The sequence below is a fragment of the Accipiter gentilis genome, chromosome 8 (assembly GCF_929443795.1).
Source record: "Accipiter gentilis chromosome 8, bAccGen1.1, whole genome shotgun sequence".
NCBI classification, from domain to species: domain Eukaryota; kingdom Metazoa; phylum Chordata; class Aves; order Accipitriformes; family Accipitridae; genus Astur; species Astur gentilis.
In genome coordinates this window covers 29,272,057-29,288,074 of record NC_064887.1, presented here as the reverse complement: position 1 = coordinate 29,288,074, position 16,018 = coordinate 29,272,057, and the positions used below count along the sequence as shown (strand labels likewise).

At 37.0% G+C, this 16,018-nt stretch overlaps 1 protein-coding gene across 3 annotated transcripts in view; it reads right to left on the bottom strand.

Moving 5' to 3' along the window:
• The window catches only part of BRINP3 (BMP/retinoic acid inducible neural specific 3), a 243,523-nt gene that overhangs the window by 213,189 nt on the left and 14,316 nt on the right, over window positions 1-16,018 (bottom strand). For all 3 annotated transcript variants that reach the window (XM_049808658.1, XM_049808660.1, XM_049808659.1), the window contains exon 2: window positions 10,991-11,276. In XM_049808658.1, the coding sequence (XP_049664615.1) occupies window positions 10,991-11,226 (236 nt within the window). In that variant the 5' untranslated portion in view covers window positions 11,227-11,276. The remainder of the gene's footprint in view (window positions 1-10,990; window positions 11,277-16,018) is intronic.

The following is a 16,018-nucleotide window of genomic DNA, read 5'->3' as shown; positions in this document are numbered from 1 at the left end:
TAAACAAGCACAACAGACTGCATGTTTTCCACTTATTTTAATTTATTCAGTCTTGTCATTTGCTACCAAAAGCATCATTAGATATTTTTTAAAAGAAAAATGGCAATGAACAGTTCTTTGTAATGAGACCCCTCACTACAGGTCCTTCATTTTTTATTTAGTTGAAATTATTATTTTTTAATTTATTTTGCATGGTCAAATATGTGAAATGTAGACAAAAGAATTTATTCTGTTTGTTAATGTGGGTTATCAGATAGGTTATGCTGTGTAATGTTTAGAATTTGTTTTTTATTATTATAACCTATAGCCAGTATTTTATGTAAATGGTTAAAGAAGTGGCTTAAATAAAACACAATTAGATGTAGCTGGATAAAGGTGTGTTGCCTCCATTTAATTTCTATTAATAGAGCATATTTATCAGTAGGCAAAGCTGATATTGTATTTGAGTTCCTACTAAAACATCCAATTCTACTACTAGCAGTCAGAGTATAAGTTAAAAATCCCTATTTGTTAAATTTCAAGAACTGTAAGAATATAGTTCAGAATTAGTTACAATACAAATATTTATTCTGAATTAATCAGAATAAATATTTCCTCAGGTCTCAGATTCTGCTGATCTTTCAGAATATTTGGTAGAATATGTCTTACGTTTTCAATTTTAAATTATGTTACTCATATAAGTCAAAACCTGTATTTGTGTTCTTCCCGTGAGAAATTAACATTCATTACTTAAAGCCAGATGCTATCTTTTTTGTGCATGTGAGACCTACATACACAACTTCTAAATTGCTAGTGGGCTTTGTGTGTGCAGTTTTCAGAGCTCTCTATATCAAATTGTCTGGTCAGTAAAAATATCTTCTCTTCTCAAGCTGCATAAATAAAGTAGAAATTGAGAGCATCAGAAGATGAATTGAGATATGGAGCCATTAATGACCTTAAGAACACTATTATCCATAACAATCATATTGGGATTCTAGGGAGAATCAAGCAACAAGACATTAATTTGAAGTATTGCTTTTCTTCACAAAGGTCTCTGTTGGAATGAATCTGTAGCTACACAATAAAAATTCACAACCAGCATAATGACTAATAAAACCTGTAGAATCAATCAATCAGAGCTAGAGACAACTAAGATTTTAATTTTGAGATATTGACCACGACCTTAAGTCAATGATAGTAGAAGAAAATGACAAAAATTCTTGAATGAACACATTTGGTGTCAGTTGTTCTTTTTCCGTATGGAAAAGGCACAAGTACCCTTCTACACAAAGAATCATACATTCCAATCAATTCTGTCTTTTAATACAGAAAAGGTTTCTGTGCTATTCAGCTCTTTTCTCTATGTAAGATATAACATGCCACCCATATAGACTTAACATATGGACAAAAAGGAAAACCTGAAAGTCATTCTGCTTGGAGATGACTACTGACCTTAGCAGCAATAAGGAAAAATAACAATATAGGGGTTAAAATGAAAGCACAGGGAACTTGATTCAAGTAATAAAAAGAAACTTTTTTTTTTTCAGTAACTGAAAGAAATCTCGGTAATTCTTTTTCCCCTTTATGAAAGTAATCAGCATTTGAAATCCTCTACATCTTGAATATCAGTGCTCGTACTAGCAGGGATATTTAAACAAAAATGAAAAGGGCAAATGAAAGAACAAAGACCCAACTAACCAAAAATCTTCAAAGAATTAATGAAAGTGACCTGATTTCATGCCCAAGACCCTGGCAGACTATCCTGCTGACTGAAGAATGAATCTATTATTAGTATTAAACAGCTTTTATACTACTTCAGTGATTGCATGAAACCATTAAGTTACAGCCTCCATTATCCTAATTTTTTTAGGGCAACTTAAATGATTTATGAACTTACTAACTGAAATGATGACACACCATATTCTCTAAATAAACATTTTTTGTTCTAGGGAAACATATCAGTAGGAGGTTTGATCTAATAATTATCCTTAAAATATTAGATTTTGAAACTGGGTATATTCTGGAAATAGATTATAGTAATGTTTACAAAAAATAAGATTCACTCTTCTCCTTGCCATTTGAGTTTCCTTGGGATCTTTGATTAAATACACCAAACAACTAAGAAGAAATACAAAGAGACATTGTCAAAACACAGACTCCTGCAGTGTATTATAAAAAAAATAATATAGAGGGCAATCTTGGCATCAATATTCTCTTTTGTTGCCAAGCTGAAACACACTTGTGTTCTTGTCAAACTGACTCCTGAGAACACTCCTAATCCTGCTGGCCTAGCCAGCACTGTTCCCTAGTATCCTTCCCAGTGCTAGCACTTGTTTATGTCACTGAGAAAAACTATACCCTTGTTCTGAAACACAGTAGTTTAATACTGAGCCAACAAAATGGACTGAGGGGATATGGGGTAGGTCTGAGCCTGGTCAGTGGCAAAACAACTTAGAGGTTTTTGAATGCTGTAGGATTAGGCTGACTAATAAATTTCTTGTTGTTCACTGAGATTTCTGCAAGATTCTGTAGAAAGCCAGTGTTTCTTAAAAATATACTGTTTCATCAGGGTCTGGTCACACTGTTCCTAAGACCTTCAAAGGTGGGCTGAGGGCTGATACTGTGGATCAGTGTCAGATTCTCCTGTGCTCGAGTGATAAGTGCTAGTCCTTTACCTAGAGAAGATGACTTCTCTGCTGTGCTGCCTCACATCTGTAACAGAGCTGGAAAGAGAAGGACATTTTGGGAATCAAAACTCCCTAACTCTCTTTGGCCATTTCTGCCCACCTCTGAGCCCCTCATGTCTGTCTGCCCTTCTTCCTGGGCCACAAGTATTCACAAGAGCTCAGCCTCTTTTATCGTTGCCCTTGGACATATCTTTTATCATTGCCTGTGGAGATATTCTGACCTGGGGCAGACCTCTTGAATAACTGGGACCATAGGGGCAAACTTAAATAGGTGTCCACTCCTCATCTCCTGCACCTCTGGTATCTCTAGTATTCATCTGAGGGGCCCCGTAGGCTCCCAGTGCCATTGGCAGTAGCCCATGCATGGTAGCCATAGGAACATGACTGAAAGACTACTTTGCCTTTGTGAACATCCATTCTATGTACTTGTCAAGCCCTTGAGATTATTGGTAAACTAAACTAGGGTCTGGTTATAATTAATCTGAAAACATTTTTTAAAGTTTTCTGTTACGTGTATGTAGCAGCTCAGTTTAAATTACCTGTTCCTTTATTTCCACCTTTTCACATGCATGTACCTTCCAGAGAATTCCCTGGATAAATTGAACAAGAAACTAATATAATTCTGATAATAGGAATTTCTCATTGTAAAGCATCACTACTTGATTATGTTTAGGCTCTAAAGGTAAAACAAAAATGTTTCCTTATAAAGGAGATTTACATTTGAAACAAAGGGCTGGAAATTACATAATTTTGGAGAACATTGTTCAAGTATTGCTACACCTGGAAATACAGTTATTTAAAGCTTTTATTTTGCTCAGGTATGTACTTATGAAAGCAGTTTCACCAAAGCCCATTATTTAACTTACATCATGTCTTTATTACACCCAGCTAACTAGATTAAGAGAGGCTGTTAAGGTATATCACAACCAGAAATTAAACTCATTGATATTTTTCAGATCCGGACATTCTTAAAAAACTATGTCCTCCTTTTTTTTTTTAATTAAACGCTTCTTCCACTGTAGGAAACTGTTGCTGTTTGATTCCTCAGGACCAAAATCAGCATCTTTTTGTTCTGTGTACCCATACTGCCTGTAATAATGAGGCCACTGTATTGGACCACAAACATTATTTTTCCAGTGGAAACCTATCAACTCACAATCCCAGAAGCTCTCTTTGAGCTGCTCTTCTCCATTCACAGCCTATGTGCCACTGGATTTTAAAAGAGGACTTTGTGCATTCAGTAGTCTAGCCTTTTGTAAACATTCTGAGAAAGAAGATCCCTCCGATTACTGTACCTTTCATCCACCAGGCTGAATGGAAAATTCCCTAAAGCAAGCTGACCAGTTACAATGCAGGCCAGAAGCAATTTACTGATACAGTGAATTTCTGGAAAAGGCAGACAGAACTGTTCCTGCTATTTATTCCCTACTGATACGGCAATTGTGGAAGATGAACTTGTTTGCTCTTTGGTGCATTTATAATCCCAGTTCTCAGTTGCCCAGCAGTGACACTGTGCATGCAATTCAACGTTCAAGGAAACAAAGGCTCTGAACAGTTGAAGGCAATGGTTGACCTGTTTGCTAAGCTACCTGTTGAAAGCTACCATTGTCAGCAGTTAGTTAGAGTTTGCTGACTACAGCCCATTTCTTTCCTCAGCTTCTACAGTACTAACTTGCCTCATTCCTTTCTTTGATATATCTTATTCCACTCCCCTGTCACTACCTTCCTCACCTGTCTGGGGTTTTGTAGGTGATGTTTTGTGTTAAGAAAACTGAGGTCCATATCTGAGAAATGAGCTCCTGTCTTAGTTTCCAAAGAAGCAGTCTTATTTCCAAAAGACAACAGCCCTGATGCTTCCAGCACCAAATGGGGGCCTTCCAAAAAATTGTCAGTGATGATGGTTTCCAGAGTGTGATCAAGTGTATAGGAAATAACAGCACCAAGAAATACCATACCATCATTTCCTTAGACTTTTGAAAGCTATGATGGCTGACATCTCTTTTCAGCCCTCCATTTTACTAAACATTTGTATTGGAAGAAACTGTTGAAGACATTCTATTAGTTCTTCTCCCTGCCTTAAAATTCCTAAATTATCACTTCAAAGCAATCCTGGGAAGAGCACAATGAAATGTCATACCTGATGTACACTGGGGTGAAAATTACAAATCAGGGCATGTTGATGTGTATCTCCACAACTGAACCCCTTATTTTTTTTATCAACACTGTCTGTCAGGAGTATACAGGTGTCAAGAAGTCTAGTGATAACTGTGGGCTAAAATATGTTGATAGGGAATAAAAAACACAATGAACTTTTATGTTGGCTGTACTTAACCTCACGCACAAGTGTTAAAACATGTTAGTGAGTGTTCTACTACAGTCTTCAGTCTTGCTCACTTTACCCTATAGGTTCAGTTACTAGAGGATTCAGAACATATGAGAGGAACCCAATATGTTTTAATACAAAATAATCTTTAATTTGATAGCATTATTTTCTAACACTTTTTTTTAGTTGTTCATGAACAACTACAATCCCTTTCAAAACAACCTCTAAAGGAACACTTCTTAAGCTACGGGTATACAGCGCTGCACAGAGCTACTCAGTTCTTTAGGAGTTGGGTGTTTTTTTTCCTTTTGCAGACTAGTATTCTACACTTGTTAGGGATAATTACCTCAAAGGGATTTCAGTAGGTGCTAAAACCTAGTCCACTGTCATAAGCACCACATCTTATAACCTTTTGCCCCTATTCATGGGATTGGTAAGGTTTTGTAACTTAATGTCCCAGAATTATTTTACTTTAATGATTAGAACCTTTTTTAAATAGCCCCCCTAAATTTATTCATAGCCAGTTTATACCAATTTGGTTTTATGACAGTGATGACTTTTGGTTTAAATAGTTATCTCACTTTATGATATGTATATTGACAGGAATTGTATCCTCTTTCAGCTATGTCTCTTTTTTTATCTTTTGTTTTCCCCCTAACAGTCCCAAACATTTCTGCCTTAAAAGAAGAAGCTAGGCTCTTCTTTCCCCTGATTTTTCACATCTGTTTCAGATTTTAAATCATTTTTCTTGAACAAAACTACACGGTATCCCTGAGGATATTTCCTCAGGACTTTATTTGATAGTATGAATACTTCCCTATCTCTGTAGAAATTACCTCTTCTGATACAATGTAGGTTTTTTGCATAAGAAAGATTTCACAATCACTCTTTCCATGCTGGTAACCTCTCATCTCATTCTGTTTGGATTTAAATTCCTTTGTCTGGGTAGCTGATTTACATAAGAGGCACAGTACTCCCATTGTGTATTACATAACAAATTATAAACTCGGGTTTCCTTGCCAAAATATTTACTGATGTTAACTACAGGAGCCACCTTCCATAAAATATTGACACAGCATTCCCACTAACTTGGAGTTTTTCAGCAGTCAACCAGGTGCTTTCCTGGCTTTTCTCTTCATAGATCCGTGGCAATGAATGCCACCAATAGCTGTGGCAATTATTTAATTTCCTGCAGGAGGATATTTCCTTTATAGGGAATACCACACTATCACATAATGAACATAACCAGCCCACCATTCCCAACTTACAACAACATTGGTAACATCAGTTGCATTTAATGTTCTGCAATACTTGATTAAAACATTATTACACATATATTTCTCTCTTTCAGCTCTATCCTGTAATGTTGAAAGCTCCTCTCCTTGGGGAGCTAAGCACACTACAGAATCAGTTTGTTTGCCCATGGACATAACTGATCTTTAATGTATAAATTAAAATATGGGTGACAGCAGATTTTTCTACTGCTACCTTCCATATTTTATGCATGAGTTGTTTTTATCACATGGTTGTTTTATGCTCTGAAGGCTAAATAGGGAGATAAGGCAAAGTGTAAATTTTATCTTTAAAAAACATATTATGCTTAAGTTAAGACCTCTGTCCTGGTTTCGGCTGGGATAGAGTTTTCTTTCTAGTAGCTGGTATAGTGTTATATTTTGGGTTCAGTATGAGAAGAATGTTGATAACACACTGATGTTTTCAGTTGTTGCTAAGTAGTGTTTAGACTAAGTCAAGGACTTTTCAGCTTCTCATGCCCAGCCAGCAAGAAGGCTGGAGTTGGGAGCGGACACAGCCAGGGCAGCTGACCCAAAGTGGCCAAAGGGATATTCCAGACCATGTGATGTCATGCTCAGTATATAAATGGGGGGGGGGGTAGGGGGGGGGGGGGTGGTGGTGGCCTGGGGCAGGGCAGATTGCTGCTCGGGAACTGACTGGGCATCAGTAAGCAAGTGGTGAGCAATTGCATTGTGCATCACTGGTTTTGTATATTCCAATCCTTTTACTAGTATTGTCATTTTATTATTGTTATTACTATCATTACTATTTTTTTTCCTTTCTGTTCTATTAAACTGTTCTTATCTCAACCCACGAGTTTTACTTATTTTTTCCTAATTCTCTCCCCCATCCCACTGGGTGGGAGGGAAGTGTGTGAGCGGCTGCATGGTGCTTAGTTGCTGGCTGGGGTTAAACCATGACAAACTCTCATAAGAAATTGAACTCAGTTAATAAGTGTACTCGTTGGTACCAATCCTTGCCTTCATCTCTGCCATTTATAGCAGATTCATGGTCAGATGAACATTTGCTTATAGTAACCAGGGAGTGTGGATACAAAGTGGTTGCTTTTTGCCTCATTGGCATACAAACAGTTAGGGGGGAAATAGAAATGCTAGCAGAGTCCATATAGTGATAAATTTTTCTTGCTTTAGTCTAAAAGTTGGACTCCACCTATTTTAAATGCAAACAGGTTACATAATTTAAGAACTGAAAAAAATAAGGATACTGGACAGTATGGAAAGAAATTGCCATATATGTTCAGGTGAAACTAAACTTTAAAATCAGTCTGTCTCCTGCCATGCAAACAACAGGAATAAAACAAGTAGCACAACACTGTTTTACTCAATAGCTGAGAAATAATGAAAATGTTTCCATCAGCTTTCAAGTAATCTTCATCTTAATATTCTTTGTAGTTCTCTTCAATATGTGGTTTTCCAGTCCTCTGTCCTATTATCTTGATTTTTATCATTCTATGTCTTTCATGGGCCTGCAGTACGTGACATTGATCCCATTCAACTCAGCATCAAACAATGGGGCAGGATAAAGGCTTTTATGTCTGGCACTTCGGTATTTACAGAAATATGCATTACTTGATTTAAACAAAAGCAGAAAAACGTGTATTCCCTACTTTTTAGTATGATCTTGATTATAATAGGGAATGTTATTTTGAAATAAAAAAATTAGGAAAGTTAATAATTTAATTGGGGGGGGGGGGGCGTTTACATTATTACTGCCTCTCCTGATACTGCCAAAGGAGGGGAAAAAATAATGGGAATCAAAATATCATTCGAGTTGCTTCATAATTGTTCCATTGTTGGAAAACAAAAGTCATAGAGCAGTGTCTTGCTGAAATCTCATCCAATACATTTTAAAATACTGCATGCAGTATGTGCAACTCACAGTTGTTTTTCAGTTATTTTTACTGAGACCTTTTAACTGCTGCTAATTATAAACACCAGTGTTAGATTGGTCATCCTGAGATAGTTCCCATGGGCAGTAGTACTTGTTAGGTTTCGGCAGAGAGATACAATGGGTTATCTTCTCTGTGTGGTTTGGATGCCATTGGTCTGGAGACATGAAAAGAGAGATGCTACTTGTCACAGTCCCAGTCTCAGTTCTTTTGGAGCCAGCTCCTTCCCCAAAGAGAGGCACACCTTTAGGTAGTCTGCAGGTACTTGCCACATTTGTGCCATTAAAAAAAGGGAAAAAAAAAAACCCAACCCTTCAGTCATTTTCTGTCCAACCCAATTGTGCCACCAACATCCTACCAGAAAGGATTCAAAATGGCACACAATCTGCTGGAGTCTCTCACCCTATAAATTTCACTCTTCTTCAGCCCCATGGATTTTGAGCTGGTATGGATGTTAAAATGGAGTTGATTTTCCTTCCCCTTTACCCTTAAAATGTCAGGTCGCAGGCATGGGTTTTAATGGCTGAAGTGAAGACCAAAGAGAAAGGAAGCCCTCCTGTTAACACTGTTCAGAGCAGCACCTTTGTTTTTTTCTTGTTAATATGATTCAGCTGAGTCAATGCAGGCCTGTGTTTTCCCCTTCCTTACCTCTCCATTCAAATCAGGACTGTATCCCTGAGGGATCATTTTCATTAGGTAAAAGATAGGTGAGGGAATGAACAGACCAATTAGACTCCAGATCCTTTAGCCTGGGAAAGCTCGTAGAAAAGCAACAGGGATTAAATTTACAGTGTGCGGTTCGTAACAAGGTCACCATGTTCTGCACTACTTGCTAATGAGACCATATTTTACACTGAAACTTTGCAGTAAGGTCTGTATTTGGAGGACTAAATAAAAAAATTCAACTTTTCTTTTGATTCAGGTAGCTTATGCCTCTTTTGACTTCCTGGCTCATTTCTTGAAGGCAATAGGCAGAGGATAGAAATAAACACAAGAAACACTTTCTGTGGCATTGTGTAAATTAAAGTCAATTGAAACCTATGCACAAACCCAAATAAATACTAGCAATATGATTACAGATCTATAAAACTTAACAATGTTTCTGTAATGATGGCTGAGAGGAGAAAAATTCTCAAAGACCTGATTGAAAGAGCTGAAATGAAATACAGTTCCATCTTTCATGGTTTTAGCAAGATAATTTTGGTTCAGTGTTGACTAATACAGAATAATAGGAATAAAATATGCTGCCTCAGTCTCTGCATTATTGGCTTTACATTATTGGTCCTGACAGCTGGCTTTTAAAATGCCGTAAATATTGGGCAATGCTGTTCTGCTAAGACAAGCCACTTCATCAAGCATATTTCCAAATCACGCTTTATTTTCAAAATGTGTTTAATTTCTCTCTATATGGCAAAGGAGCCCACTGCAAAATTGACCTGCAACAGAGTGCCCTCTACTGCATTTATTTAGGAAAGGAAAATAAAGCAAGTTCCTTGAAAATAAAGCAAGTGCCTTAAAAATAAAATCTTTACAGACTCAGGCAGCAGTTTTGTCACAGGCCAGTGGACATTGAGTAAATATAATATACATATAAGCATATATCACTCTTACCTTCTTCTAAAGAGCTGGAAACCACTAGGGAATAATAGTTTAAAATAGGTATGAAATTTGCACAATCTGTTTCATGGTTTTCAATTAAATCAGCGCGTGTCTTTCCACACCAAGATGGTCTGTGTTTATAGGTGGGAGAGTTATTAGGGAAGTTAAAAAGCTGTGCTGTGTTGCTGCCCTGCCCCCCTTCTCTTTGCTGCCAGGAGGGATCTATAAAACTATGAAGTGAAAAAGTCTCTCTGCTTATAAATTTGTTTTCTCAGTCCTTAATCACTCATGCTCCCTCATTTCTCCCATTCTTTCTATTCGCCATTAGGTCACTACCATTAAACTGAACTCTCCTTTTCATTCCCATGTCCTTGATAAACTGATGTTACTGAGTTATACCTCTTGCAAACGATGAAGATACTTCACTACTTCACCAGTGCCGTCTCAAAAGCATAGAAACTGACAAGTTGCAAATGTATCATGAAAGCAATTCTACAGCAAGGCAAAAACTCTCAAGCAGACCTATACTTCTGAAGTCTTTGCCTGTTTTTATTTTTCTCAGTCTGAATTGGGCCAGCCTAATGCTGAGTTTTATGATAGACCAAACACTTGCAACTTCTGTTAAAACTCACAGTGGCTCTTAATGCTCAATCCTTCAGGGATGAGAAAACTGCTTCTCAAAACACTGGTATGAACTAACATTAAACCTTTTGAGTCACTTCTGAAATGCCCAGATTTGTACAATAAAGTCCATGCTTTGCTGGCTGTATCTGTGGAGCCACAATTTCATTCTTAAAGACTCAGCTTATGTCTTGATAAGCCACACTGAAAGCAATTGAACTGGATCTTACTGCATGATCAAAGGTGTTCCATGTTTGCCCTCTGCAGTCAAAGATGGTGTTTGAATACCTTAGGACAATTTTGAGTATGTCACTAGGGCAGAGTAGAGGTAGGTAGCAAACAACGTTTCCCAAAGCAACATAATCAATTACCAAAAATTCTTTAAACAAAAGAGAAATAACACAAGCAGGCATTTCCGTAGTACACAGTGCATATATGGCCTTGCATATATTTCAGCAATGAATATTCTGTCTATGGATTTGTTCCCACATCTGAAACTTTCCCTTAAGGAAACTCTTGTTGATAATTTACAACTTCTAAGGATGATATCTCTGTAATTGCTTTCCCTTTGCTTCATACCTGTAAATCTTGTATCTGGTGCTAAATCCCTGTCGACTTCTGTCCACAAAATCTGTGTATTCCTGTGAGCGATGGAAGGGTCCCTTATCAGAGAGGAGCCAGTCGAAGGGGCTTGTGGCATGCTGATCCGAAACAGCAGCAACTGCTAAAACCCAGCAATGAAGACTCAGTGCTATCCACTCCCATAGAGCCATCAGAGAGAACAATTCAGCACCAGCACTGCATCGCCATATCATGCTTCCACTGGGGACTTAGAGCCTTCATTCTCTTAGCTTTCCCTCAACACCTAGACAAAATACACAGTCAATTAGATAAGCACACACTAGGCATCCCTTGGAAGTAGAAACAAGTTTCCTTTCTTTCAGCTTAAAGAGATAGTCGCCTCTACTTTATTACATTTTACATTAGCATAAACCCCACTAGGCTAGTTAACAGTGGAGTGTTTCAGTACTTCAAATGCTGTGAAACTAATGTCTTCATTAACATCATCAGTGATAATATTTACTGTTGAAGGGAAACCTTCATAAATTGTCAGGGGAGGAATTGTTGGGTTTTTTTCCAATAATGCTAGTCATTAATGAAAAATATGCAACACAAAAATTATTGCCTGTTAGCATCAGTAGAAAATCATTCAGCAATGTCTATGCATAAGGTCGCACTTCAGATATTGGACAGAAAACAGATGAGATTCCGAAGACCCAGATTGCTTTCTTTTTTTATGTGCTTGGAAAAGTCACTTAATGGCTTGTCTTCACTACAAACATAGCTAACAGATTCCCGTTATTCTGTTTCAACTAGCGTAGCTGGACAAAGAGTGACTGCATTGATCAATAGCACTGGAGCTACCCACAGGGATGAGTTCAATGAGTTATTCAAGCTCCAGACGCTGCAATTTTGAATATCCCTAACAGCAGCACTTGACTTTCTGTCCAGTTCACTCCAACCCAACGGATCAGCCCAGAAACACTATTTAAATGGAGTCTAAACGATTGTTTGTGTGGGCAATCAAAAAACGAGTATTAACCATAGCTTCTTGTAGGAACGCAGTGAAGACAAGCCACAGTTTCTCTCTATACCTCAGTCCCATACCTGTGAAATGGGATAATGATTCTATATCCTGCTCAGATTGTGTGAAAACATTTATGCAAGAGCATGAAGTTCTCAGAAATACTGAGACGACAAAGGTCATGTAGATTCCTAAATATATAAAAACAGTCAGTTCTAGTTTCAGTGTAAGGTAAAACTGCACAGATTTAATTAAAATATATTAATGTGAGAGCTTTCATTTTTCTAGCTGATGAATTTACAGGGAAAAACATTTTGTAATTCACATTCACTCAAAACAGCACTCATTATGACATTTTTACAATGCCCCTTGCTATGATTTTTTTTTACTTGGTGGTAAGTGCACCCTAAACGAAGGACGCTTCCAATAGAACAGTTTTGCAACTGCACACTCAGTACCACCTATCCATTATAATGGAAATGGTGTAGCTGAATGCATATGCTCTGTGCATATATTTGACACATTAATAGTCTGAAAGGTCTTTTGTATAGATTATAAACCTATCAGCTGCAGGAAGTTAACTGCCTCCAGAAGAGCACAGAAGTTCATATGAACCAACAGGAATTTACAGTCTGAGAATATAATAAACTGTCTATACAACCAGAGAAATAGTCAAAGTTTATTGTCTTCTTAGGCACAAATATAATTGTTTGTAACATGATTTGGACCTGATCCTACAAACAGTAAATGTGTAAGTAATCTCACTGAAGAAAAAGACCCTATTCATATATCTCATGCTGAGCATATGCCAAAGCACTGAGTTGTAACCATGAACAGTTAGAACCACACAGTAGTTTATGATCATAAAACACAGATTGCATTACTTTTATAAATCTTATTGAAACAAGATTCCAGGAGTCTACAACAAAAAGTTCTCTAACTTTTATTTATACTCTCAAGCAACCACTTACATGCAAAAAGCCTGCAGATCTGTGTATACTACATGAAGTTTCAGTATCTTCTCCCTAGATTGTTGCTTTCTTTCACAGGTTGAAGTTCATGTATGTTAGGTTATACTATTGCATAACCTTCATCTCATCGTATGAAAAAGCATGCACAGATCTGAAGCAAAACTGAAAAGCAATAGATTGCTCTCCTGGCCCATAAAAGCCATGATGATCATTTGGTTGCCATTTCCTGTAAAAAATTAGCTCAGTGTAAATGAAGACAACATGTAAGTCCCTTCCAGACAGGCCAGACCAGCTTTTGCATCAAAACTGAGTGAAAATCCACAAGTACTTCTGCCTCTCTTCTTCTTCACAATGAGGGAAAAATATTTTGCCCAGCATACTCATTCCCCTCCGTCATCCTTTTCATAGACTAGGAAGACCCTGTGCGTAATTTCTTAACATTACATGAAGCTACAAAGAGCATAATGAGAATTTTAATTTTCATACTTACTGCTGTTATAAAATTGCTAGCTAAGACATAAGGTTCTATTCTTCCTAAATTATCTTTTCTATTGAAAAAAGAATGTAATGGTTTAAATTACAAGAGGTAAGAGTTTACTTTTTCGGGTACTTATTAACACTAAAGTGTTTCAGGCCATTAAACTGTAATGATGACTAATTGAGTCCCTTTTGAATTCAAAATGATAATATTAGGATTGGAAAATTATTTACCTTGTATTTGTAGCATCTTCCTAAAACTAGACCAAATGAGCACTTGAAAAGGAATAGTGAAGAGCCCTGCTCTATGCTTGCCTTAATGCTATACCTCATGGCATGTCATAAATTAACCACCAGCAAAACACTTTTAGAGAACCTGTGTAGTTACAGAAAATAATCTCCTTGTTTTAAAGACATATTAAAGTATTTTCCAAAAGAGTATAAGTATACAGGCAGTCTTTAGGGAGAGTATAATAATGTGTGTATTTCACACTGATACTTATCCACTTGTCTGTATAGTCCAGTCATTGTAGAATCAGTCTGCATAACACTAATTCTCATAACAACCTTAAGAAGTAAACTTTTGCCTCAATTTAATAAACAAGGAGCTGAAGTGAAAAAAGACCAAGGCTAAGATTTTTCTTAAGCTCTTAGAGATTTGAAGGTGTATTTCCTATTAAAGATAATTTAGAAAATTTCAGCCCAAGGAATTTTCCTAAGGTTACAGTGTGAAAAATATCTCAAAATTTTAAAAGTTCAGATTCTCTAATGAATGTAAATACTCTGAAAACATTTTTCAAAGACTGTTATAGGCAAGTGGAACGTAAAAAGGCTGTAGTTACAACAGCCATCACAGAATTCCTGGGACGAACAATCTGAATTAAATTTGTGGTAGAGCACCTGCTGATTTCAGGTTGGGATGTGAGAACTGAAAAATAAACGAACACCTGTTAAGCAACAGAGCTGGTGGATTTTAAAGTGGAGAAGACACTCTGTAGAGAAGACATCTTCAAACAAAACTGTCATGTCAACATGCTGCCTCTCTGAAGTGCTAGCTTAGAGGACAATTATCAGGTATAGATGCTCAGCACAATTACTTTCTGTTGTCCCCAGGGTTTCACCCAGCTACCACTTGCGAATCCTAATAAGTTTTCAGTCCTTCCTCTTCTAAGTTCTGAGGTTACAGTGAGTTCATGAAGCATAATGGGCTAAATTCTTCTTTGTTAGAAATCTATTGTCTCCTCACTGGAGTTAATGAAGAATTAATCTGACTCAGCATCTTCTGGAAATACTGTAGCTAAGTCCTAGCTTTCATGAACATGTAGAGGGTGCTGAAGACTGGCAAAATCCATGCATTTACATCATCTGAGAATATAGTACCAGCAAGTGCAAAACAAACATTGTGGCAACTGGGACAAATTTCATCAAGCTTCAGCTGTGAACAAGAACAGGATGTCTGTAGACTTTTTGTTGTCATCCTATTATAAGGCAACAACCACCAAACTCAGTCTCCCTTTTTTCAGTTCTTTGTTTGGTTTTTTTAACATTAGAAATTATATACAATTACATGTGGGTAGTTTATGAACTCACTAAGCTGCTGTACCTAAAATAGTACAAATTGAAGTGTCTGTTTGATTTGTGGGTTAAGCTCTCTTGCTTATAGAACATTAATTGACAAATCGTGTATACTAAGATACACAGAATAATATAGGACCAGCCCAGATGTGTGGACAGCAGTGTTCAAGAAAAAGCAAATCAGTAAGTTTAAATCCTTTCTAAAATAGAAACAGTAAAAAATTTTCTCAAGGAAACAAAAAAAGATAAATCTGTGGTAACCTCACTGCATGAAAGCTTTTTTTTTTTCTAAGAGATGAGAGTCATGTATAAAACAGATGTGCTAATATACAGTAGAGATATAGCTACGGAATAGATAGTTACTGGCTCACTAGTGGAGTAACTTTTTCTGTAAGAGTCAATAAAGTTGATGTTAGGCATCACCCATAGCTGTTTTTCGCCACAACTACACCTGTAGTTCTCAAGAATCAAAATAAAATAACTGTACACTAAATGTACAGACATTTTTAGTAAGATCAGGGTTGGTGGGGTTTTTTTTCAATAATTATCTCTATTATGTGAGCCTGGGAGGTGCTGTGGCCTTGGTCTGAGATGCTCTCTCCCCTATTACACTTGAAACAATGCCCTTGCAATCTCTGTCAGCATCACAGAAATAAGCACAGCTTTGTTTCCATCATTCCCTCTTTCTCTTTGCATCTCACGGAGATCTCCTTCTGACAACAGAAATGCAGAAGACCAGGATTTCTCTGAAGCCCTTTGGCTTTTATGCTTATTAGAAATCCATGAGAATGCTGAAATGGCCCAGCTCTCCATGGAAAGCTGAGAATCCTCTATGCTGAAGTAGGATTCTCCTGGCTATAACTTCACATAAATGATGAAATAAAAATTTGAGATTATTACTCTCAGATATGTCCTTTCAAAGGAAAGTAATAAGTAACTTATCAGGAAATACTATGTTGATCTCTCCACATGAGTTATAAACCTTAATGTCTCTAAGAT